The sequence below is a fragment of the Bombus affinis genome, chromosome 6 (genome assembly GCF_024516045.1).
Source record: "Bombus affinis isolate iyBomAffi1 chromosome 6, iyBomAffi1.2, whole genome shotgun sequence".
Taxonomy (NCBI): Eukaryota; Metazoa; Arthropoda; class Insecta; order Hymenoptera; family Apidae; genus Bombus; species Bombus affinis.
In genome coordinates, this window is record NC_066349.1 from 16,913,608 (window position 1) to 16,938,678 (window position 25,071).

At 34.9% G+C, this 25,071-nt stretch overlaps 3 protein-coding genes across 8 annotated transcripts in view; 2 read left to right on the top strand and 1 right to left on the bottom strand.

Moving 5' to 3' along the window:
• LOC126917755 (clavesin-1) overlaps nt 1–8,253 on the top strand; it is a 30,400-nt gene extending 22,147 nt beyond the window's left edge. Inside the window, exons 2-6 of the mRNA XM_050725013.1 lie at nt 564–704; nt 6,387–6,727; nt 6,936–7,064; nt 7,469–7,703; nt 8,013–8,253. Coding sequence (XP_050580970.1) covers nt 581–704; nt 6,387–6,727; nt 6,936–7,064; nt 7,469–7,703; nt 8,013–8,047 — 864 coding nt within the window. The 5' untranslated portion in view covers nt 564–580 and the 3' untranslated portion in view covers nt 8,048–8,253. The remainder of the gene's footprint in view (nt 1–563; nt 705–6,386; nt 6,728–6,935; nt 7,065–7,468; nt 7,704–8,012) is intronic.
• A 1,637-nt stretch (nt 8,254–9,890) lies between these two features.
• On the top strand, nt 9,891–19,313 carry LOC126917751 (clavesin-1-like). Of its 3 annotated transcripts, none has more exons than XM_050725004.1 (7): nt 9,891–10,304; nt 12,211–12,450; nt 14,345–14,436; nt 14,656–14,901; nt 15,854–16,048; nt 16,611–16,782; nt 18,507–19,313. In XM_050725004.1, the coding sequence occupies exons 2-7, from the start codon at nt 12,249–12,251 to the stop codon at nt 18,542–18,544; spliced, it is 945 nt and encodes a 314-aa protein (XP_050580961.1). In that variant the 5' UTR covers nt 9,891–10,304; nt 12,211–12,248; the 3' UTR covers nt 18,545–19,313. The 3 variants fall into 3 exon arrangements, with proteins under 3 accessions (XP_050580961.1, XP_050580962.1, XP_050580960.1); XM_050725005.1 differs by having other exon boundaries at nt 9,891–10,101; XM_050725003.1 differs by having other exon boundaries at nt 9,893–10,320.
• LOC126917753 (alpha-tocopherol transfer protein-like) overlaps nt 19,084–25,071 on the bottom strand; it is a 34,616-nt gene continuing 28,628 nt past the window's right edge. For all 4 annotated transcript variants that reach the window (XM_050725009.1, XM_050725007.1, XM_050725008.1 and 1 more), the window contains exons 2-5: nt 21,448–21,621; nt 20,739–21,292; nt 20,164–20,314; nt 19,084–19,796 (exon numbers count right to left, since the gene is read on the bottom strand). In XM_050725009.1, coding sequence (XP_050580966.1) covers nt 19,768–19,796; nt 20,164–20,314; nt 20,739–21,292; nt 21,448–21,616 — 903 coding nt within the window. In that variant the 5' untranslated portion in view covers nt 21,617–21,621 and the 3' untranslated portion in view covers nt 19,084–19,767. The remainder of the gene's footprint in view (nt 19,797–20,163; nt 20,315–20,738; nt 21,293–21,447; nt 21,622–25,071) is intronic.

The window sequence follows — 25,071 nt, forward strand, 5'->3', positions numbered from 1 at the left end:
GCCAATTGACGGACTCAACGATTAATCAAAAGGTCTCGTTTTATGAGAGTTCCTTAGGATTATTGCTATCCGATTAATTATATGTGCATGATTGGTGAACGCCTCGACCGTAGAGAGTCACCGGACGTAACAGTCACTGTTCAATATGGCGACTGAAATTACTTTGTATTGCTCCGATATAAATATAATAGACGATCGGTTCCTCCGTTCGACCGCTGCTTATCAATCGATGACTCGCCGGTGTACGCGATCACTACGTTTCCGGGTGGCAGTTTTATCAAGTGACGCGCGTTCAATGTGCCTCGGTTTCAGTGTACAGTGTACATTAAGCGACACGAAATCAACTGGCGGAAGAGTCATAAAATCGGACCGTCGTCGCTGCGTACCGATTGGACTTTGAGCGGTCAAAGATTGGACTGAGATGGTGGACTTCTTCTCGTGCAAGATATATCAGGTCACAGATATATCGTGGTTGTCCTGCTGTGAGGATCGTTTTGTCGGTTGTTAGACATTCCATATACTTGAATATTAGGCAATATTAAGAAAGAATATTAATATATAAGGAATATTAAGCAGAAGTATGTCGTTTGAGTTGGATACAACGCCACCGGGACCGGAAGCCCTGGCTGTCGCTGAGAAAGAGCTCCGCGAGACCGAGAATAACATAAAGGAGGGACTCGCAGCTTTAAAGAAATATATCGAGGGTAAGTTTCCAGTAAATTTCTTTCGATGTTCTTTTTGCTGATCGTCTTTACTTCTGGCTTTATCACACGTTTAATTTCGAAATGTTTTCTCATGTAATTCTGTCGCTATTTTTCTTTAACGCGATGATGGATTCTGTAAGAGTTTACAGAATATTTTTGTTTTCGGTATTTGACAGTTGGTTAGGGTTTTAGCGAAATCTATTAGTTTTCGATATTAATCAAAAACTGGCAGCGATCTAATGGCGAAATGTAAGATATCCGTGCTCTAAAATTTTATCTTCGCCTTGAAACTTTCGTCTCTTAAGGGAAGAATGTTAGACGCACGATGCGATAGTTTTCTTTTATGCGAAAAGTCAAAGATTATTTACCTCGATGTGAAGCTTCTACTAATCGATACGATAAATCGATGAAAGCGATCTTAATCTTCGCGGCCACCAACGCTCGTAAACAGGTGAACCATTACATTTTGACATCGAGTTACGTAGCCGTTGCCGAACAAAGATATTTGACAGTTTGCGTAAGCTCGATCGACTATCTCGCTTCAGATTTTTTAATAAACGAAGTCGGTCGAAAACATTACGTACTATATGCTGGATTTGTTTTTCTTTCCATTGTCATCTATACTATATTGAGAAATTATCTTATGTTTAAGAAAACAACTAACTGGCGATAATGCGCATAACAAACACACAGTTCATAAGAAACTTCAAAAATATGTCATACACGATAGCCACTTCGTTTCTAGATTCGACTTTTATTTCCAATTGTTTTAATAATATTCTCTGTTATGCAATGAAATTTGTATAAATGTGATAGATATAGCACGTTTTATATAACGATTAACGTTGTTTGTTCGCACGTTCGTTGCTATAATATGTAAAAACGCAATGTTCGCAACATTTTAAATTTAAATGAAAATCAATATTCAATAGACGGTGTAAATCAATTCACGAAGACGCCTTTTCTTTAACAATCGAAAAAAGAAAACTGTTGATTTTTAATAATTTATTTGCAAAATTTTTATCAATTCCAGTTAATTTCAATAGATATCGAAAAGAGGTGGAAAAATATCGAAATATCTTTGAAAGTGTACAGAATTAAGAAAAGTATACGAGATATTTTAACATATTCAAAGAATTGACGTTATTATAGTCAGCTCCGAGTGCATCAGAACGTTCACTGACGGTCATCATCGCCTCTTCGATAAGAGCTTATCGGTGTGGCTGTACAGTAGCGCTCGAGTTTTCGTTTAAATGCTGTCTGTGTTTCACAATTCTTGAACGTTGATAAATACAGTCAACACAGCAGGTACCAGGATGAAAATGATCAAAGATCGTTGGTAATACAATTGATTAAATCTGTATTGATAATGTTGTGTACCTTGACCCTTGACGCTGAGAGGTAAAGAGACCTGTATATCGAAGATAAGATTCTCGTTGTATGGATAGAACCGTGTCATCAATGCCAGAAATAGTGCCGACGGAAAAACATTGGTACTCTTTGTTTTATACTTTTTCTTCGTAAATTAGATCGATCCAATTCGATATATTAATATTGGCCAAATATGCAAAGAGAGAATACTTGCCAAAGGGTATAGAACAAGCTTCTTCTTATCTTTAAGCAGTTGCGAATATTGCTGAAACGGAATTACGCTCTGGTTAGAAACTTTTGGCAGTCGCTCAGTCTATAAGAGAATGTTGTGTAACTTTAAAAGTTGGTACATATTACTTTATCATTTAGGGAATAAGGAAATATACTCGAACGTCTTACAACACACTGCGTTGAAAATACCGCTTTGACATAGTACGGTGGAAAAATTGCGACGACCCTATTTATAACGCGATATTCGACGCAACACAGAACGAATTGACCGCTATTTTTATGAGAAGCTTTCAAATTCTCGTCACTAAAGAACATACAGCAAAATCTGGTAGGACTGATTATGTAGTTTAAATTTTAATAGATTCGCAATAGAATTCGCCTGGTTTATCTTCGCGTAATTTATTTGCGGATAATATCCACTGTAGACTAGGAATTTATCACTGTTATCTCGGTCTGTTCAAAAGTTTCTTTGATCATTGGAGATAAAGTATAATTATAGTTTTTGTTAGAGTTCGAGTGCAAGCAAGCAGTTTTGTGCAAATTGGAATTTGATATATCGGATGATAGCATTGCAATGACTTTTTCATTTATTGATAGCTAGAAGTCTATCGATGAAAGCATAATTTTTTAAACGTAATTCAGCATACGTAATAAAGTTCCTTTTTCATTTTGATCGCTTGTCCTGTTCCGTTCCTGGAACTTCAGGAATGAGTCGCAGATGAGTCGCAATTTCCTTAACAAGGAATACCGGGGCAATTTTTTACGGAAGAGGTTTCGCTGTGAGCACGCGAGGACAGTTCGATCTTCCACTACTGTCGTGACTGATGAAATGAAAATTATTTCCCGAGTGAAATATAGTTTCTATATTGAATTGGATGAATCGAACGAATTATAAGGGGATATTATTGAACAACTTGTGCGCGTGTTCGAATAATTTCATAAAATTCAATAGAGCGTTCCGAAGATTTGCATCTATGGATCTAATGGAAGATTAGAACTCTTTTACTAGTTATGAAAATCTAGTCGATAATCGATCATTTGTTTCATTATTCGACCGCAGATTTTTATATATTTTTAGAAGATTTAATTGTTAAATAAAATTTAACATATATATGTTTCTAATACAAGTATTTTAGTTACATGTCTAAATAATATAAAAATATAATATTCTTTATAATTTTTCGTGCATGAAACAGCTTTTCACTTTGTTTCACTGTTCTTATAGATTTTTTAAAATATTCTCATTTAAAGTGATTGCTGCAAGAAGGAGTCAGTTCCGGTAATTTAAGTAAATAAATACAAAATAATTGAAAGCCAATCAAACTTATATCACCTTCTGAAACGTGCTACAAGTACATTGTCAATATATGCTTATGACATAGCAAATTTCTCAATGGCAAATAAGCACTGGGAACGAAGATCAAGTACAGTTAACAGACAGGTTTTCTAATTTAATTGCAAGATCTCTATTTACTTAGGACACTTCGCACGGTAGCAACCATATCGCTTCTATTTTGTATATTTAGGTAACTGTCACAACGGCATACTTAAGCGTCTCGATTGAATATTTATGCGTCTTAGTGTTACGCATTCAAATCATTGCATACTCGTACTCGGATAAAAATACGACAATTGTTACGTCCCGTGAGATAATCCATACACCATCCCTCGTCATCTGGCCACCAAAGGTCCACGTATCGTTATTCACAGCTTCAATATTCTTATTAATTTGAAGGGATTTCTAATCCTGTAAGTGTTTTCGGTTTATGGACGATCCTTATGTTTATTGTACGCCCTTATAAATTACGAAGAAAGCGTTATCTACCTAATGGGAAAAGCGGTTATTTCCCATGAACAATGTCATTAACGTTGGCTATAATCAATGGACATCGCGGATCGTTAGCGCCACTTTCCTAACGAAAAGTGTGAACAACGAATCCCCTTTCTTCGTTCAAAAAGCACACCTGCACCGTGCTTTCCTCCGTTTTATGTTTTTAATTTTTGCGGTTGTCTTTGCAGCCACACGCGGTTTTCATTGTATAAACATATGCATAAACAGCAATAGTAATACCCAATGGCAATAGTAGTTGTGTTTAAAATTCAAGAATCTATGACTAAAAATAGTTAGCTATTTAGAGTTGTATGAACATAGGCTTACAATCGAAACACTTTTAGGCGTTTCTTGCCTAATCGTAGGCACGAACTTAGTCACCTTTTGTGACGATCTTCACTATGTTAACTTAACTTTTTTCTATTCCCCTTCTTTTCTCCCTCTTCTTTTCCCCTATTTGTTTTATTTCAACCCGTTTCCTCCGTTTCTCGACAACTTCGTATTTCCTGCTTATCTTACTGTCTCTTCACATTCCCGTGCCAGTATCTTCCAACGATGATAGGAGAATGTAATTATAGATATTAAACAAAAGCGTCGAAGGTAGTGAATATTGATATAAGGAATAATTTAACGTCTAAACATTTTTGCGAGCTGTACGAATGAAATGCGTATGAGCTGGTTCTGTATTTTGCAACTTTTATGTAGATTTTTAGTTTTCAGAATGTTTCGTATATAATTGGTTATAAAATTCGGCTAATTATATAGAAAAGGACACGTGTCACCGCGTTTAATAATTTTGAAATATATTGTCAAGATCGATATTCTACACAACTTTCTTCTATACATGTTATCTCAAGACCGCTTGATCTTCGCTTTTCCGAGATATTTGGAAAAAACTTTGATATGGCTTACGTTACGATTACGCTTCGTTCTGAAGTAGCGAGACGCGTTTTTACGTAGTCCAACTTAAACTGAATTCATCGATGAGATAAGCAACCACTTTTAATATTGTATAAATGAAAAAGAAAAATGAACGGATCATGGATTGGACAATTAGGCGGTCAGCGATGCTAGTGCGAAATAATTTTCAATGAATCCACCTATATATGAACTGATATATGACATATGAACGCTATACCTTATCTGTCCATTCGTTACGTACAATTAATAATTAGAGTCGTGCTTATCTATATATGTATGCCAGTCACGTGTAGCCTAATGATAAACACGTGGAATTTTAATCTTTTAGTTGTACGAAAAAGTATATTTCGTATACATTATATAGTATACAGGGTGCTTCAATTTCTCTCCAACCAAACGTTCTTGTCAGTACATTTTATAGGTCAAGATTAAAAAAAAAATCATATGAACATCATTGGAAGTATTGTCAAAGTTTTATAATAAAAGAAAAAAAAGAAAGATATACGAATGAGCAGTAACAAATCTGCTTTACTACGGTATAAAGCGCGAATAGATCAGGAATATTTACATGTAGTAGTATTTAGAAGGTATTATAATACTTGTGCGGCTCCAACTCTAATCTTACTAATCTTGTGATTGACAGCGACAAGATTGAATTTATCAATGTTCGAAATTTTCGTTTATTACTCGTTGAAGTTGATTACATAATAATACATACAAAATCCAGCCATCTATATATGGTATATACATGGCATTGTATATACGGTAAAATGACGTGTAGTGGAAATTAAATTTCATTGAAGTTTTTTGTCAACATCTCGGAAACGAGGGTCGGGCGATAGTTACACGTGTAGGAAAAGATTGTTCGAATGTTAACGTTGACAACATAATCCAAGTTCGTTGAAATCGGTGAGGCGTATCTTTTTCTATGTAATTACCAAAGTTCGTAATTTCATGTATCTATAAAATGGACATATTATATCGAGAAAAAGTTTTTACAAATGTTCGGGAAAAATGGATGATTTCAATGAAAAAAACCTTTGTCACAAAGTCTATAAATCTAGGTATATATATATAATTCTTCCGCGATATAATAATAGCTGCATTTATAATAATTATATAATATGACGAACATTGTGTTTAAAAAAAATTGATACACATTATATTGAGCAGAAAAAGTTAATACTTTTTCTAGTTCCCTTATATTATTATACTTCGTTACGAGATCTTCAATTCTAATAGCTATAATATTATTCGTCATACATTTCATACGTTTTAACGTTATTTATCAAATTAACCATTAATAAATTTCTCATTTTCATTTTCAGACGACAAGACACTCTATTTTCGTACGGACGATTTTTTTCTTTTAATATTCCTGCGACCATGCAAATTCTACGCGAAGAGCGCCTACGAGCTGATGAAGAGGACCGCCGAGTTTAAAGATAAAAACGCAGCTCTGTTGTCTAATTTGATGCCAAACGACGAGAAGGTCGCTATACTCGAGCACAACGTGGTGAATGTCATCAAAGGAAGAGATCACAAGAATCGAAGAATACTTGTCGTTAGCTGCGGAAAGTCTTGGGACCCGTCCGCTGTCAGCGCCGATCAAATATTTCGAGTGTTGTATTTGGTTCACCAGCTTGCCATCTGGGAGCCGCTAACTCAGGCAAGTACGATAGAAATTGTCGACGGACAGGCTGGTTTTATAACGCTGTTGGTTTTGTAACGTTCAATATACTCGTGATTATATGGTTATGTAAAATATCACAGACTGCAGTCGTAGCTGAGAAGTTTATTTCTTGCTTTGGTAGTTTGGTGACTTGCTTTTCAGACATGCTTTTATGTTCGTGTAAGAAAATGATCCTCATTTACAGATATACGGAACTGTCGTCATAATGGATTTCGATGGTCTAAGTATGAAACAAGTGATGGGCATGACACCATCTTTTTGTATGAAACTGTTGACGTTTATTCAAGAAGCTATGCCTCTGCGTTTGAAAGAGGTTCGTAGATAACTTTGATTTAAGGATTTTGTAATATTTCTTACTATCTCGTAATGTTGCGCGTTGTTACGCATGAATTCTGGATTTTGATAATTCAAACGAAAACTGTAGGTGGAAAACACGACAAACCGCACTAGTTTTCTTATGGGAAAGGGATTTTTAAATTCAATGCACTGTTACCTATTTTCACCTAAACGAATCTATTCTAAAAACTTTCGAATTTTAAAAATTATGAAAATCTTCAAAATCCGGATTAATGGAACTAACTTTTAGACCTTCTCATAAATGCGCGAACGTCTGTAATTTAATTACGTATGTGATAAGATCGACCCAGAAGTGAAATTACTTTACGTATAGTTTTAACGCTTTTGATTAATAACGTCGACGATTCTAATCGATCGTAGGTACACTTCGTAAAACAACCATTCCTATTCAACATGGTGTGGCAGATGTTCAAGCCCTTCGTGAAGGATAAGCTAAAGAAACGTATGTTCTTCCATGGCAACAAGATGTCCTCCCTTCATGCATACATTCCAGTTAGTCACATTCCGAAGAACTATGGGGGCAATCTGCCGGAAATCGATTACACCAGTGCCAATTGGTATCCCGTACTGCTTCAGCACGAAGATAAGGTCAAAGGTAAGATTTAATTAACCTAATTGAAAGTATTCGTTCCTTCCTGTCGTACGTTATATAGAGACAAAAATCGATGTTGCATTCGAGTCTTCTTAAAATATATGCTTTATATTCTTTAAAAATATACATTTTTTATAGAATTTACAAAGGACATAAATATATCCTTTTGTCTTATAAATGGATTTAATAGAAATATGTCGATTAAAATATGATAGAAGATCATAGAAAAGGAACACTTGAATGAATCGGGATGAAATAAAAATTTTCGATATAATAAAGCAAGAAACTGATACGATTTCTTTTATTTTTCAGAGTGGAATTCGTACGGATATCGTAAAAGTGAATAATGAATATCGAAAGACGAAGAGATTAAAACAATGAAGCATTCGAATTATACTGTGATTACATTCTTGTACAAAGTATGTTAAGAATATCAACAATTGCTGACGTTGTACATTTATGACGGATTTATCAAATTACTATTAAGTGTATAGTTTTGTACGAAACATGATTATTTCTGTATATTATAAATGATATTTGGTCACTCCTAAAATATCCTTTGACAATGAAAAATATGTTTTTAAGAGAAGTATGAACGATGAGACTATAGTGCAACAATTTTTAGCTTGATGCACAGACGAAACTAATTTTATCGCGACTTATTTAACATTTCCTATGCGATCGAATTTTTTTAAAAATTAAAAATATTTCAAGCTCGCACAATGTACGCAAAAGATTGTAATTGGTATACATGGTATACATGACTTTTGTTTGCATCTTCTTAAAATGCAAAGCAAAGAAGAAAATCCGAGTAAAGTATAAGCGTAAAATAAAAAAAGACAGAATAGTGAAAAAAGGAAAGTTAGAATAAGACTTTTGAAGCAGATGGTTCTGCTGATAGGTAATGTTTTAATCAGGCAATGTCATCTTCATAATAATTTCTGAACAGACGAACCAGGTTTTCGAATTTTTTAACTTTTACGTCTCAAAAGTTCATTTCGAAACCTTTCTCCGTTTCAAGTACAATTTTCGCGAACCTGTTCCGATAAGAGTTACCTTTAAAAAATTATGCAAATTTATGCAAACTTATGCAAACTTATTTGTAAATTTCGAAAAATGTTATTATAATATTCGTAAGTCTCGAATATATTGACAATCATGAGGAAGTAAACACAATTAGAAATTCTAAATAGGAATTCAATGAAATCCGTTTAAATCGAGCTTGATGTTAGTTACAAACATTCTAAAATTACAATGCGTAAAGAAGAAGGTTAATTCTTTATGCATTTATATAACGCTTTCGAACTTGACTCGAGTCGTACAGGTCAACTCGATTCGGAGTGCAATTCGAAACTGGGCTAAAAAGAAAGTTTACCGTATAGTACATAACGACGTATAGAAATTTTTATATCATGCGTGACCACATCTTCGTATTTCTAACTTCATTTTAACGAGGCGAGAATACAAGAGGAAGAAACAGAAATGAAAATAGGCAAAACAGAGAAACGAATTTTATAAATATGAATTTTATGAACATAATTTATTAACCGCATCGAGTTGTATTATTAACTAAACTTATTAATTATTTCTCTAACGTACATCTTACATATAACGGTAAGCGAATAATTCATATTTTTATGAATATAATTTAGAAGATGGAACGTAGATAGCAAATCTATATTTTACATATATCGGATATACTGAAAATTTTCGATGAAAAATTATCGATATTTGAACTGTTACAATTTCGTGATTCGTAGAATTTCGTACAACAATCTACTTGGGTTCATTTACAAGCTCGAAGCTGCTGCCTCGTTCACAACATTTCTTAAGCTTCATTAACAATCGTTTAAATTTGTAGAATTTTCAGAAAGAAAAAGTATTTTCGCTTTCTTAACGGTTACACGATGTAAAAACATCTTTGAAAAATAAAATGTAGACAGGATCGAACGAAGGACTCGGATATCTTCTTCAAACATATGTAGAGAATACTATGTAGAGAATAGTTTAATAATACATCTTGCGTCCATTTCTCTTAGCGAAGAAACGGCTGAATTATAATGAAAACGAAATCAAGCAGAATTAATAAATCACGATGACGTATAACAAACGCGAAAGGTGATCGCAAATTAAATGGAATATGCGCATGTCGATTATACAAATGTTGTTAACGTTGAGTCAAAAATCAGTTTCAAATTTAATTAGTCGCGGTGTCGCGGGTTGAGAAGGAGCATAACCTTCGCCGTGGGGCTCACTGTCACGACAAAGGTGGGAGAAACGCTTTCGCTTTTCAGCCGATTTCCGACTTGCGAGTCCTGCTTCGAGATAGTCTCCACCAGAGTCTCAATCACATTGGATCCCCTCGCTCGATCGACCGATCAACCTGTTTCTCTTTTAACAGGTCAGCTTCTCAGTATTTAGTTGTCCCTTCGTCACGATCCTCGTATTCGATACTGGGTTCGTGACATTCGTGAATCTTGTCGCGTAGGAACCGTGAAATGACATCCTGCAGCCTCGTCATCGGGATATCGTGAGACGAACCATTATTCTCATAAAAAAATTAATTTCTCGGGGGAGAAGCGCGATTCTAACTGGATCCATCGAGTGAGTAAATTTTCAGGTATGACCATTTATTTGTCGATTGGTTCATTTTTATTCGATTCGATGTTGTCTGCGTTTAATATCGACGATCGAGATTGGTGTGTTATGGGAAGGATTGTTGTTTTGCTTTTGGGCATTTTAGTCTTCATGTTCGAATCACGGCTCTGAATCAAAAAGCTGAAAGTACGTATTTTGTGTATCTTATGCTAGAAAAAGAGGGAATCTTGAGGATAAGGAAATTATTCTTTTCTAAGTTGTTCATTTTGTATCCTTTGTTAGTATATCAAGCGATAGAAGGATTGAAAAGGAAAATTTGGAATAAATTGGCACTGGAAAATTTCGTTTGTTAAGACAGATTAATACGTATTTGATAATTTAAGTATAAAAAACAAGGGTTATTCACTGTTCGTAAAATATGCGACTTTCAGCAAATTCTTATTTTTATCAAACGATATTGCATATTTTATTTTTGGCTAATAATGTGACGCGTTATTTAATTAATAATTGATAATTAAACATATAGTGGTTTATCTTTCTAGTATCTATGCTTTCTGAGTTCCGTATATATATATATATAAATGACATTGCATAAATTGACTAAAATAGTGTTGTTGAAAAGGAAAGGCCGAGGAATTAGGTTACAGTATGCTGCACGAAAATCGCATATAAGAACCGCATTAGAACCACACATTTTGAACTAATTCATTGTTTGAAATAATAGCAAGTCAATATTATCGGTATAAAGCCTTTTAAAGACTTTTAAAGACCGTTTGTTCGTATTTCTCCATTTGAAGTCAATGGAAAGCGAGTTATGCGACAAAATTTCTGCAATATCAATCGCTGTATACGCTCGTCAGATATCATTTGGAGTTTTTAATTATCTTATCTACCAGCGCACTACCGGATTAGGATAAGTACATGTAAAATATAAATAAACGTTGCAAAGAATGAATTTTGTACGCTGCATTTCAACAATCCGATACAAATGATATTTATTTGGACAATATTTGCGAACTTTTGTTGTACGGGCGATAAGACGATAATAGAAAATTCCCCATAATATTATTTCATTATTTCCGTGAAAGCTCTTTGCGATTAATTATTATTCATTTTACGATTTACCGCTCGATTTATTCTGGGATATTCGTTCTATTAGAGTCGATAATCGGATCATCGATAGTATTAAAATTGTGTTAATAACTCGGTTAAAAAGTTCAAAGGAAATTTCTTAAATTACGTTTATTTTATACCTCTGAAGTAGTAACTGTGCAAATAGCGAGGCAGATTCTAGGATTACTCGCGTTAAATTCTGTATTTAGCTCGTTTCAAGCAAATATTTATACACATTACGGTACATTCACACAAACACTCATTTCCATTAATTTCATTAACGACGAATAAAAACGAAGTTTTGTATACATAATATTTATCCCATGTCGAGAATACTAAATGATGAACGATATACGTGTAGAGGAAAGAAATAAAAATTCTTCTCGGTAGAGAGAATAACGTAAATTTTATGGCAAACACATGACTGAGCGCTGTCAGGACTAGAATAACGTCTCAATTCAAAATCTTCCGCGAAATCAACGTGCAACGCACCAAACAATACCATATCGAAAAAAAAATATTCGAGGATCGACAGAAACATGCATCGAGCTGAACAACGTCTAATTATCACTGACGTTAAAATCACATTTAATTTATGTAAATATGATATTCATGAACTTGTACATGTATTACGTAAGTAATACACATACAATAGCAGACGTAATTCCAACAAACGGTAAAAGAAAAGGGAAGAATTATTTTTACACACATATCTGTATGTGTATATACATGTATGTAGTTCCTATGACTTTAACAAAAGTTTCATGTAAATGGTTTTTCACGTATGTCCCATACATAGAGTTCGTTCAAGAGTGACAAAGCCTTGTCAGCGATCTCATGGAGCGGCTAGGAGACCAGGATGCCTGCATCGTTCCAACCAAATCGAGAGAATTGCCGCATTTGAAGATAGGCAGCTCCGTGTTGAAGGCCGATTTCGACGAAGGCGATGACTTCTACAGGGAAAAGACGAAGAACGAGTTACGCGAGACGCCAGAGGTCGTGGAACAGGCGTTGAAGGACTTCAAGGCGATGTACAAAGGTACCAGGTAACGGGACGGCTGGGAAATGGTTCTCGGTAGCGCTATAGCCTTGATTTCATGGCCACCTTAATATGTATTCACTCGGATAATCGTGAAATAGAGGGAAGTTTGGTAGAAAATACTCGATTTTACAGTTTGTGGAAGATTTAGGAGAATTTTGCGCGAATAGAAATGGCGATTAGAAAAGTATGGTTAAGTTTAAAAATGTCACATGACTGGCTTTACGAGTAGTTTAGTAGGAAAGACTCGCTGTACGTATTTGCAGAGGATTTAAGGGAAGTTTGCCTTAATTCGAAGAATAAAAGGAAGCATTTCGAAGATGTTGCGTGAATCGATATATGATAAATCAGTGACATTTCAACCGATGTGTGAGAAGAGAAGATACGGTTTTCAACACGTTACTGACCGCTAGCGGTTCAACAGCATACGCACGTCCGATCGACAGCTCAGGCGCAGATTCTCCCTGGCACCGGCTCTGTTTCGGTTTAGACTCTGCAATACCATTCTTTTCGTTCATCGCGAACGGTAAGTTTTTCAAATTGGTATAAAACTGTGGGAGCTTACGAAGCAACGCAACTGACACAACTGAGCAAGGTACTTTAGTGCTAAATAAAAAATTATTGCTCAAATAACGAGAAAGATTGTCGGCGACAAAAAGCCGATTAATAGGCTATCGGTCGGTAAAGTGTTGAAAACCGTATCTTCTTGTTGTTTTCTTATCGGTCGTTTATCGTAGATGGAGACGTTTAGGGAAAGAGAGAAGAGAGAATATTTTTGTATTGTAATTCATTTGAGTACAAAAGCGAAGAGCGTTCTTCGTGCAAATTTCTGTCGTGCAAGCATATCGCAATCCTTCCTTTATCTGCTGTACGCTTCAGCCGGTGATAGTTTCTTTTAAATCGAATCGAAGAGGATCAAGAATACCATGTGAAACGATTTCTCATATGGAAGAGCGATCGATAGATTTTCATCAACGTTTTAGAATCATTCGATTCTCTCGAAGTACTTTGAACAGAAAAATTGTGGAAAGACAAAGAATAACAATCGCAATCATTTATCAACCGCGATAAACATTTTTCATATTTTGTTATCAGCCATGTTAGTGATCTGTGCGATTTCTTCTCGATAAATCAAAATATCCTATCGGCAATAACGAAGGTAAAACAAGATTAATTAAGCAATCGGCAAGACCAAAGTATAAAAAGTCTTTCATGCAAATGAATAAATATTTTTGATATTCTGTTACCAGCCAGATTTAGCAATCTGTGCGATTTCTCCTCGATATATCAAAATATTCTGTTGATGATCACGAAGGAAAAACAAGATTAATTCAGCAATCGACAAGACTAAAGTTCAAAAAATCTTTTATGGAAATACGATTCTTATGGTCGAATTATACTTTCAATTAGCCTTGTGTTGTTGTAGTTACACTTATAGCGAAGGAAGGAGTGCTGAGAACGACACTCAGCGTTGTCGTGACGTTACCACGGTATATTCGCTTTATACGTTCGGAACCGGTTAGGTGAAAATGAAAATTTCACTTTATCGCGAGCTCGGTTAATGTTCCTCGAAGGAACTTGATAGAAACTGAAGGTAATAGTCGCAGCGAATAATCGTCAAATAATCACTCGCTTTCTTATTTTACTTACTTAATTTTCTTTTCTTAAACAAGCAAAATTTTCTTCGCCACTATGAACGAGTTAGTAAACATCTTCTTTTTAAAATCGTACCGACCGTAATAAATACTCCAGCAGTGGAATAATGTATCGTTATGATCGAATAGCCGCTCGGTTTGTCTCGTTCGTCGCCTGAAACAATATCAATTTTCCTTTGTAAAGAAACGCCAAATGTAATTGCACGTTCCGAACGTGAAGGTTTGTGTATCGTTTTTAGATGAACCCGATCTGTTCGTGCCGGATGACGATGAATTTTGTCGGAAGTTCCTACGACCCTGCAAATGGTACCCGAAAAGTGCCTTTGAACTGGTGAGCTAAATTCTACCTCAACATACATATTCATATACCTATTACCATTGCAATTCAACAACTGCGTCAATAATTATTGTTGAAACTCGAATAGCAGCGAGTATGCTGATTGTCGCAAGCATTTGTCAGCTGTTAATGATTTAAAAAATTATTAGAACCGCATTTCATTTCGAAATTAGGTAAGAATTATATTGATAGAAAATCATTGTAACTTGGCAGATGAAACGGTTTTACAAGTTCAAGTTGAACAATCCGCGCTACTGCTTAAATCTCTTACCCAGCAACGAGAAGAAGGTGCTGTCTTCAGATATGGTGATTCCGTTACCAGATCGTATGGCGGATGGCTGTAGAGTGCTTCAGGTTAACTGTGGGAAAGCATGGAACACAAAAACCATCAGTATCGATGAAATATTCCGATCGATCATACTGTCACTGGAAGCGGCTATGGCTGAACCCAAGACACAGGTATACTCAATGGAATTGTCATGTTTTTGTTCGAAACAAATCTCGTTTTAAATCTCATCTCTATCTTTTGAGTAAAAAAGAAAGTCAGGGAACGACAAAGATGTTAGACACACGAGAGCTGCATGATGAAAATAAGGTGTGAAATGAAAGTATGGCATACAAACGTAAAAAGCCTTCCTTCGAGTATTGGTCGAGCTTACAGAGGAAACGATCGTTTCTTTTTGTAGCGTTTATCGACCAGTATTTGCCTATTACATATGTGTGTTTTCCATAATAAACAATGAATTCGGTTGTGAGGTGGTTCAGGCAAAAGTACCGATACGTGACGGCACGACATAGCCATGCAATATTTTGTATGTCGAAATTATATCTTTTAGGTTTACGATTGTAACTTAGATTTATGTCGCTGTAGAGCGGTGCTTATATACGATATTATTTTTTTTCTTTCCATCTCTGTCCTGAAAACCTGGACGCAAAAACAGGACAAAGAGGAAACGATTGTGTAATAACTGGTATGACGTCCACCTTCCGGCAGCATATTTAGTATCGTTAAGAAAGCACGCTCTATCGGAGTCGATACACGGCACCTTGAAAAATGTGCAAGCCTCATCGTAACATTCTATTCAAGTTCTTACAATACCCTACCATGTATTTTCCCATACGGTGCCGATCTTCCAGACGCATACTTTATACGCATATGCGTACATCCGCGATCTCGTGAAAATTTTTCCATTTCGTCTGAAAAATGCTGCTGTACCTTCGTGAATATCTTTTCCCTGTATTCTATTCTTCCTATTCTATCATATTTCTGTTTATCGTATTCCGTCTCACCTTGTGTTATAGTCTAGACAAACTTTTGTCCTATTTATTTTCTCTATTCTACTTGTCGCGTTACATTAACGTTCTATTACCGCTATAATTTGTCATTATGTCTTTTACGTGTTTTCTGTAGATTGCTGGAATCCATGTAATTTTAAATATGGACGGCCTAACATTGAACCATGTGACACACATTACTCCGAGTTTCGCCGCCTCAGTAACGGATTGGGTACAGAGATGTTTACCCTGTCGACTGAAGGGTATCCACATAGTGAATCAACCCTTTATATTCAACATGGTTTACGCTATCTTCAAACCTTTCCTTCTGGTACGTGCTTCGACGATCATTTATCAACGAGTTCTCATTTCACGAGAACCCCTTTGCGTTTTCCGCGTCGTTTACGTCCGAAAGCCTATTTTTATATCGTCAGAGAATTTCTTAGATCGTATGAAAATAAGAAACAGTTGTTATTTGTCGCGTCTAATTTACCTACACGCGTTAAAAGTTCCTCTTCCGGTCGAAAGGAAAGTGAGATCGAGACATAAAAAATTCGATGATCGTAGTTTGATTAATTTTGCGTCTAATGTACTTAATCTCATATTCTCCTATTTGAATGAAAAAAAAATCGATTACGACGGTATATCGAAGGAAAGACTAATCTAGATGCATATGTAAAAGTGAATTTTAATAATTTTGTATATTACCTCGTGCTAGATTTTGTACACTCAAATGTTAGTTTGGATACAAATCAAACTGAAAATAACAATTTAACGATGTTGATACTGTTTCTTTATGTATTTGTCAAATAGACGAGGATGATTCGTAACAATATTTGTCGTTTTGTAGAATATTTTAATTTGATAATTGATAATTGAAATTTCATTTACAGGAGAAAACACGCAAGAGGCTTCACTTTCACGGAACAAACAGAGACACTTTATTGTCTTTCATTAACGCGAAAGCTTTGCCGATGGAATTCGGTGGCGAACTCGAGATGCCGAACGAATCGATTGGTCAAGGTGTTTGCGATTATTTCTGCTGGTTCGAGAAGGACTTCGAAGGTATTCTACAACTTGTTACTTCCCCATTTCTATTCCATATTCTCGAATATCCTCCATCTGTGCAGATTAATTGCATGCTGATATATTATAGCGCAATATGTATACACATACATATAGGGTGTTCTTGCAATTTAGTGTACAAATTTTAAAAAATTTGTAAAATTAAGATTAATACATCATGTAGTAAAACATTCGTAAATAGTTCATTAGAAAGTTATACGTGTTATGCGTTGATACGAGCGACGTATGTTTATCGTTTCTACTATGATTCTACTATACTTGTATGTAAAGAAACCAGATTAAATTATCACGAGATTTTAATTATCTATAATAAAATTAATAGCATAGCGATGTCAACTTTGCATTGACAAAGGCGAACGACGCTTCGAAATGCGCACGCAAGTGCACATACATAGCTTTACGTTGTACGTGAAATTATTTATATCTTTTAATACAACATTTATGGAATTTTTGCTACATGATGTTTCAGTTTTATTCTTATCTATAGAATACACCGACACAGTTCGGACATTAAATTCTTCAGGACCGAATTTTTATTAATTCGTAAAAGAAGTTAATTTTCCTCGATATCGTGTTAACGCGACGCTTCATTTGCAATTTCTTTCGACTTATCTAAATTATCGAATTCTGCTTTTCAATGTTATCAAATGTTATCAAATGTAATTTTACACGTTGATTTTTAACGAGTAGAGTTTTAAGTAAAATTAATCCATCAATCCATCAATCAAGAATAGATAAACGAGGAAAATTAACAATCTGTTTGGTGGGAATGCTACAAATTGTGCAAATCGTCCTCGACGTAAACGCATATTTTCTGGCCATGTAATTTGATTTACCGGTGCGATGGTTATTATCGCGGGGTCTTATCGCGTTCGATTCTTTAAACAAATGTACAGTTCCCACGTTACGAATTTCACATTTCAATTCGGATTACAGTTGATATTAGTGACTTGCGTAATTACGCATGTGTTTCGTTACTGCATTCTATTATCGGGTATGGTTTGCGTAACGCAACTGCACCTTGTATAATTTCCCTTGTATACAGAAAAGGATAATTGCCGGCCAATGCAACTTCGTTCATTACGTAAAGGGATTAATTACCGTCTTGAAAAATATCTTGTTTATCTTTGATTCTCGTTTATGAAGTAAATCCCGGCTCACTTTCTTCTTACTTTTCAACTATCTCCCTTGCGTCAATTTTACGCTTTACATACAGCTATATCGTTAATAGATGATAAATGTGTGAAAATATTGGGAAACTTGAAATTTTAAAGAACAAAGAATTTTTACAGCAACAGCTTCTTTTAATCCTTTTATGGAAATATTTTATTTTTTCCAGAGAAAAAGCGTTAAGCAGTACATAATTCTTAGCGTTAATAAAGTTCTTCTCCTAGATTTTCTGGTAGATAGGGTTAAATGGTTTGTTACATGATCTGGTAAAGCAACTTCTATTCTAGTTGATAGCAGGAAATAAACGAAAGGAATAGTTTGTCCCAGCTTGCGATTCGCGCGAATGGTGGACTTATATAAATATCACGCTTGATTGCAACGAGTTTTTCAAGTACAATTAGGGTAATAATATAATCCCCGGATATCCAAGACTGCTTACCCTGCGTATTCACTTGTTCATATTGAATTTTCTAGAAAGTAGTTGACTTTAAACGTTGACTGTTTGATAAAATAAAAAATTTTTCTCGTTACAGCTGCCAGTAAATATGGATATGTTAAGAGTACAAAATGAGGAGGGACAGGGTGTAATAAGCGTTCAATTTGAAACAAGATAACAGAGATTTTAAGGTAAAGTGATTGTTTTCATTGAATAAGTATAACGAAATGGGGGAAACGGGTGATAAGAATTGGAAGAAATCACGATTTAAATATCAAAGAAGGAGGAGGATGAGAGTTCGAGTAGTTATCATTATAGATAGATCGATGATCTTTATGTTCGCGTTAGATAAAATTTATTTGAGAAATATGAAAGGTAGATAAACGAATTACAACGATGAGCGTATCGAAGTGATAACGAAGTTATCTTGTAATTATTCTTGTTATTAATAAATAAATATTTCGTGATTTCAAATGCGATAAATGTAACGGGCAATATACGTTGTTATTAATATTGTTACTTGGTTTAATAAAATATATAACCAATAAATACATATAAATCATAGTCGTGGTAAATAATTGTGATATTGATGGTTCTTTGTATAATTGATTGATTACGAATATATTTTTAATAAAAAAATGTTGATCGAAACAAAAATAATGGTAAAGCCTATGTGCGGTTATTATATGTAATTACTTTAGTTTTTTTTTTTTTTCAATACGCATTAAGTACATATTTTACAAGTTATATAACCTTGTGATAAACCCACTTTGTTTAACAATAAATTAATCAACATGTTGATAACTTAATTTATACGAAACATATCAGCTGGTAGATTCTTCTGAAGTTTTGGGGAACTTTAAGTTAAGTAATTAAGTTAACAGCACTATGTATAAATCGTATTTCACTTTTAACAAGTTTACAGTATATCATTTTAAAAAAATACATCGAAGTACATATTAAAATAATACGAAAATAGGATAAAATATAGTACCATAAATATCGGTTTAATATCATACAAAATTACTTTAATCTATAACGTATAAAATCCTGATAACTCGATTATTTATCTTTTGCGGTAAAAAAGAATGATAAATCCACAACTGTGTAACTAATTAACTAAAACAATGTGTCTACTACCTTTCCATTCTTTTTACAAAAGTCTAGTTAATAACGCTTAGTTAAGAGACTTAACTAAAAATTACCTATTACAATCATTTATAAATAAGCAACTAACTAAACCGTATGTCGAATCTGGATTACTACTTTGTCGGAAGAACCCACAGCCAGTGTCTTTGCTCAAATATCGATATTCGATCGAACAATCGTTTTTCCATCATTTTGAAGCCATACATGAATTATTTTTTATAACCATACGAGTTGATCGCTGAAAGAAGACCAAAGAACAATCGATAAATAAATAATATCATGCGTAATATACATCCTGGGCTCTCTTGTACAACAATTTATTAATTGATAATATTATTAGGTTGTCCAAAAAGTTTCTTTCGTTTTATGAGAAAATAATAGACGCACAACGTTTTTTCTTCTATATTATTTTATCGAATTACGTACGATCCATTTTGGGATAAACTGTTGAGATAAACATCGCGATATTGCACAGATTTGGTTTCACGTTCGTATGAAGGTGCACTGTTGTAAAAAATACGTTTCGGACAACTTAATAATAAATTGAGTAGTTAGAAACTGCGGTTATAGACTTCTCTTTCCCAATTTTGTAATTTGTCACCTACCGTCAAATTCTTTATCGCACATTAGCAACAATTCCAACCACTGTGATCCCGTTACACGTGGAAGTTGCAGCGTTCCACCGTAACAGGCGGGCAAACATTTTGGCGAGACGTATTGGTGGAATGATTTGCGATCTGTACCGTGGAAAATCAGCTGAAATCACCAAATTATGCATTAAAATTGTATTTTTTGTAATATCTAATACAACGCGCTTTATGGATCTCATCGGTTAACATCGCCTTTGAATTTTACAAAAATTCTTTTCAAATATGCTAGGACATCGATCGACCAGATCCTGATTATCTACAGTCTCGGTTATCTACAATTTTTAATTATCTATTTACTAACTGCAAATGCTTGTACGTATCTTGCAATTTTTTCCTCTTTCTATGAGATCTTTTTTTTTGATTATTCGTCACTTTTTCAGGTCAACGATCGTTATTGATACTACGTGCTAATTGAAATCCCTAGTTAAATAACAACCCGGTTAGCAGGTTAACAAATGATCCTATCAGCCATTGAACTCCGACTTTCTCCGGAGAAAGTTGTAGAAATTTTCAAAGAGAGGTCAACTCACCCTACTCTTCAGCTTCTCCCTTAAGAACGGCTTGAACAACGCGAACACCATGTTGAACACGTACGGTTGGTTAATAATATGTATATTCTTGATTCGGAGAGGTACCGCATCCTGCAGCCAATCGACTATCCTTTTCGCGATCGCTGGAGTGAATTGCCAAGCCTGCTGAAGAGTAAGTCCATCCATATCGAAAACGACTACGGCACCAGCGATTTGCGTATTTGGCTCCAACATAGCAGCCTCCACATACAGAACGCAACCTTTGAACACCTCGTCCAAAGAGCACTTGTTGTGCTTCCATTTTTTCCCAAGCTCGATGATTAATATCCTTCGTCCGCATTGATCTCGGTTCGGTAGCACGGTCAAAATATTGTGCTCGAATATGTTCTTCTCTCGGCTGGGTTTCAGATTATCGTACATGTCTGCGTGCTTTATTTTAAAACTGTAGTAATTCTTCACCAGTTTCAATGCTGATTCTGGATAGTATTTGCACGGCCTGAGAAACCGAATCAGCCAGGCATCGTTGTCCAGCGGGCACTTCAAGTCGGTTTCGGCTGTGATAGATTAAGGGTGATAAAGACGAATCTATCGTGTTTTTGTCTGTGATCTTTAGATATTAATTATTCGATCGAGCATCGTAGTCAAATTTTGCAACTTTTGAACAGAGAGAAATAATATCGTTGATCGGTATTTGCGAATGAAATTTTACCTTTCAGTAATTCCCTAAGTTGAGCGATCGATTCATTTTGAATTTCTGGCGTCTCACGAAGTTCCTTTTTCGCTACTTCCTGCAACTCCGGACCAGGTGGTGATATTTCGAACTCGAGCGTGAAATCGCCGAGTTTCAAAGACGGAATATTATCCCAATTGGTCAACATGTTATCTGTAATGCATTACATAAGTAAATAAATACTTTTATATTAATATCGATTTAAATGATCGAAATCCGTGTGATACAAGGATAATTAAACATTTACAGTGGCTCGATAGTTCCTATATGGTTTCTATATATTTTTCGAAATATCTGCAATTGAAGAGATTAATGCAAGAAGGAGGCAGTTGCAGAAATTTGAGTAAACCAACAAGAACCAAAATCAATCGACGTCAAATCATTTGTTGTCTACAAATATTAGAACATCTATCCGTTGTATCTACTAGAACACTTTATTTGGTACTTTCATTACAGACGCTTTCATTTGACGCGAACGATATAAGAGATTTATGATAATATAATTCTAAAATAAAGGCAGCGAAATAGTAGAGATTTCTACTAAAAATCAGTGACCTAATATTTACGGCCGACAGTGTACATACATTTTCGGTTTTGTTTCAACCTTATGATTTATTTATGAAAATGTTTTATATAACGCACATAATACATTTATTAAATGCTTTTTCACGAGCCACTGTACGTAACTTTTCAGATCATTAAAATCACAAACAAGCAACAAGTTAAGAGAATTTCAACACTGACTGTCCACCTCCATCTTTCCGATTTATTAATTTCTTTTTTCTCTTCGTTCGTTTATCGTGTGCTCGCAGAAATTATAATTTATTCCGTTTTGTGGTGTTCTCACAGAAATTATAATTCATCTTTGAATAATTAAATTTCTTTTCGACAAAACTCTCGACAGTTCATCCGCATCGTCGCGACTGACTACACATCCGATTCGTCAATTTGTAATTATTCAGATAAGCCGAGTGTGCAGAAAGCGACGATTTTGTCACGATAGTGACTCACTCGCCGGTCAAAGGCGGTTTGATACTGAGAAACTCTGCTAACTCCGCGGAATTTAATTAACGAAGCGTACGTTCTCCTTTAAACGTTCATTATCATTTCACCTTCCCCTGCTCGGCGTCTACTGAAAAACCAACGAGAGAAATTAGATCGCAAATTCTATCTACATTTTGTTCACTCGCCATAAATTATTTCATTTCCAATCGTTTTTAAGCATTCCTATTATTCTTGTTAAACCACCTGTTCGCTTTTCTTGTCTTTTAACGTACTTTGGACTTTGCGGAATCGTTTCAAAAACTCGAACGTGATTTTCTCACGAATTGTAATTATCGTAATGACGGGGACGTACGGCAGACGGAAGTTAAACTTGCTTACAGCGGATGCAACAGATTGTAGCAAATATTAAAGAGATCGATAGATACATTTAAAAAAACATTTGACTTTGTAGAGAATAATTTAATAGCATGATAAACAGTTCGCGTTAATTCATAGTTTTACGAATAGAACTAAACGTTTTAATAAAATTCGATTGGAAATTTATTCCAAGCGATATAACGAGTACATTACTTTCGATATGTGTAGCTATCAATCAGGGCAGGTGCGAAGAAGTGAGCTGAAATGCTTACGATACGTTGGAACAAAGCGTTACGATATAATCTAATCATTCTGAACGTTAAATATGTAAAATTATTAACACGTTAGGCCGAGAAATATCGCAGAATGTTTGATTGTTTCCCAATCATTTGGTGAAATAAAACTAAAAAATGTAATCAACGTTTAATTGACATAGTCGTTGCGTAAGAACGAGACCACGTCAAACGCTGAATTTGCATTGGGAAACATTATTCGACATTTTTTTTCCAAGCGTTTCATATTCTCGAAGCAGACAAGATTCCTCGTACTGGCACGTGCAACGATTGCCGAAGGATGTATCCTTCTTCTTATATATTCTCCTTCTTTTTCTTCCTTCCATTTTGAACAATTACGTCTTCCCGGTCGCAGCTAGAGCGTGGAATCGCGTTGTACGCTCAACGATGCGGAAATCTCTGCGTATAAAGGTGTACATGTACCTTCGTGCAGGTGTTTTCTTATGATTCTATGATACGAGTGGAGATTTACTGGGTTAGGTGTATTCTCCTTTTTCTTTTTCGAGGAACGAGCCAGACACTGTAACATTTTGCTTACGAATCAATCCTGGTTCGACGTTTAAATAAATATTTAACAATTTCATCGACGTTGATATGTACATAGTTATATTGGGTTCTGTTTGTTTCTCCAACAATTTTATGGAGAATTATAAAGTACAAAGATTGTCTTGTAATCGTTCTTCCGAGAGGATGACGGGTATATTTGAAAAAAGTATACTTTTTATTAGAATTTGAAGAAAAGAAATTTGAAGGCAGAAGCAAGATTTTATTATTACCGCTAACTACCATTACTATTATTGTCAAGTGATTTAAAATAGAATCCTCAGGGCTCATTTATTCACGCATAAATTTTAACATCGTTCGATTTCTTCTTTATATTCATCGGACGAAAGAGGAACATTCACATTATCGTATTCATTCCCTGCAAACTTTAACTTGAAATAAACATAAATCGTATACGAAAATCGAAATTATGCAGATCGATCGAGGCCAAATGAAAGGACAAATGTTTTCCTTTATTATTTATATAGATACTGTTGTAACAAAGAAACGAATAAAAGTGCATCGACGCGGTAATTTATAAATATTGCGCTATGCCGACACGTAACGCAACACAACGCAATCTTCTCCTATTGCTCGTGGCGTAGTTCATAGATCAGGTCACGAATTGTGTGCACACTTTCACCAAGAGTGGCAAGAGTTACGTATTTCCACCGGAAAACCATTTTTAGATACGCGTTATAAAATTCACTGCGTAATTACTTCCATGCGAAAGCTTTTGCTATTTAAAGAATCGAAAGCTTTTTTCATACAGTTAGTATAGCGATAATATATCATAGTTATATACTTCTTTGCGTAACCGGTATTTTGTATAATATAGCAGTAATAGTAGTTTAGCATAATGATAATTATATGTAAGTAGTATTATAATAAATTTAGTTGGTAGGAAAAAATGTAAACGCATGAATATTCAAGTAATCTGTATAATTAACGCGGTTGTAACGTTTCACGTTATAAAGAATATGTTATAAATTTTCCTTCAGTACTTAATTATTTAAAGCGTATACAAATGGTGTTCGCGTAATTAGTAGATTGACCAGAATTAACCGGAATTAACCAGAGCTTTCCTCGTAAATGGTAGATAAGGAAATGGATGATAACTATCGAATACGTTCTTCGTACCAGGAGTTAAAAATTCGCTGCTCCAGTTCCATCCAATTTTTCCTTTCAACATTAATTTTTTTAATTGATCGATTAACCTACGTTACCAGAGGTGTATAAAAAATTCTCTTTGTTCTTCCACTGAAATAATAAAATTAGAATGGAACTCTGTTTAAAAGACCGGAACGTCACCAAGAAACTCCGCTAATCATTAGACGAGAATTCACGAGAAACAAGTCACAATTTGAAACTCCTATCTCTCTTTTTCTCGACGACAAACTCCTCT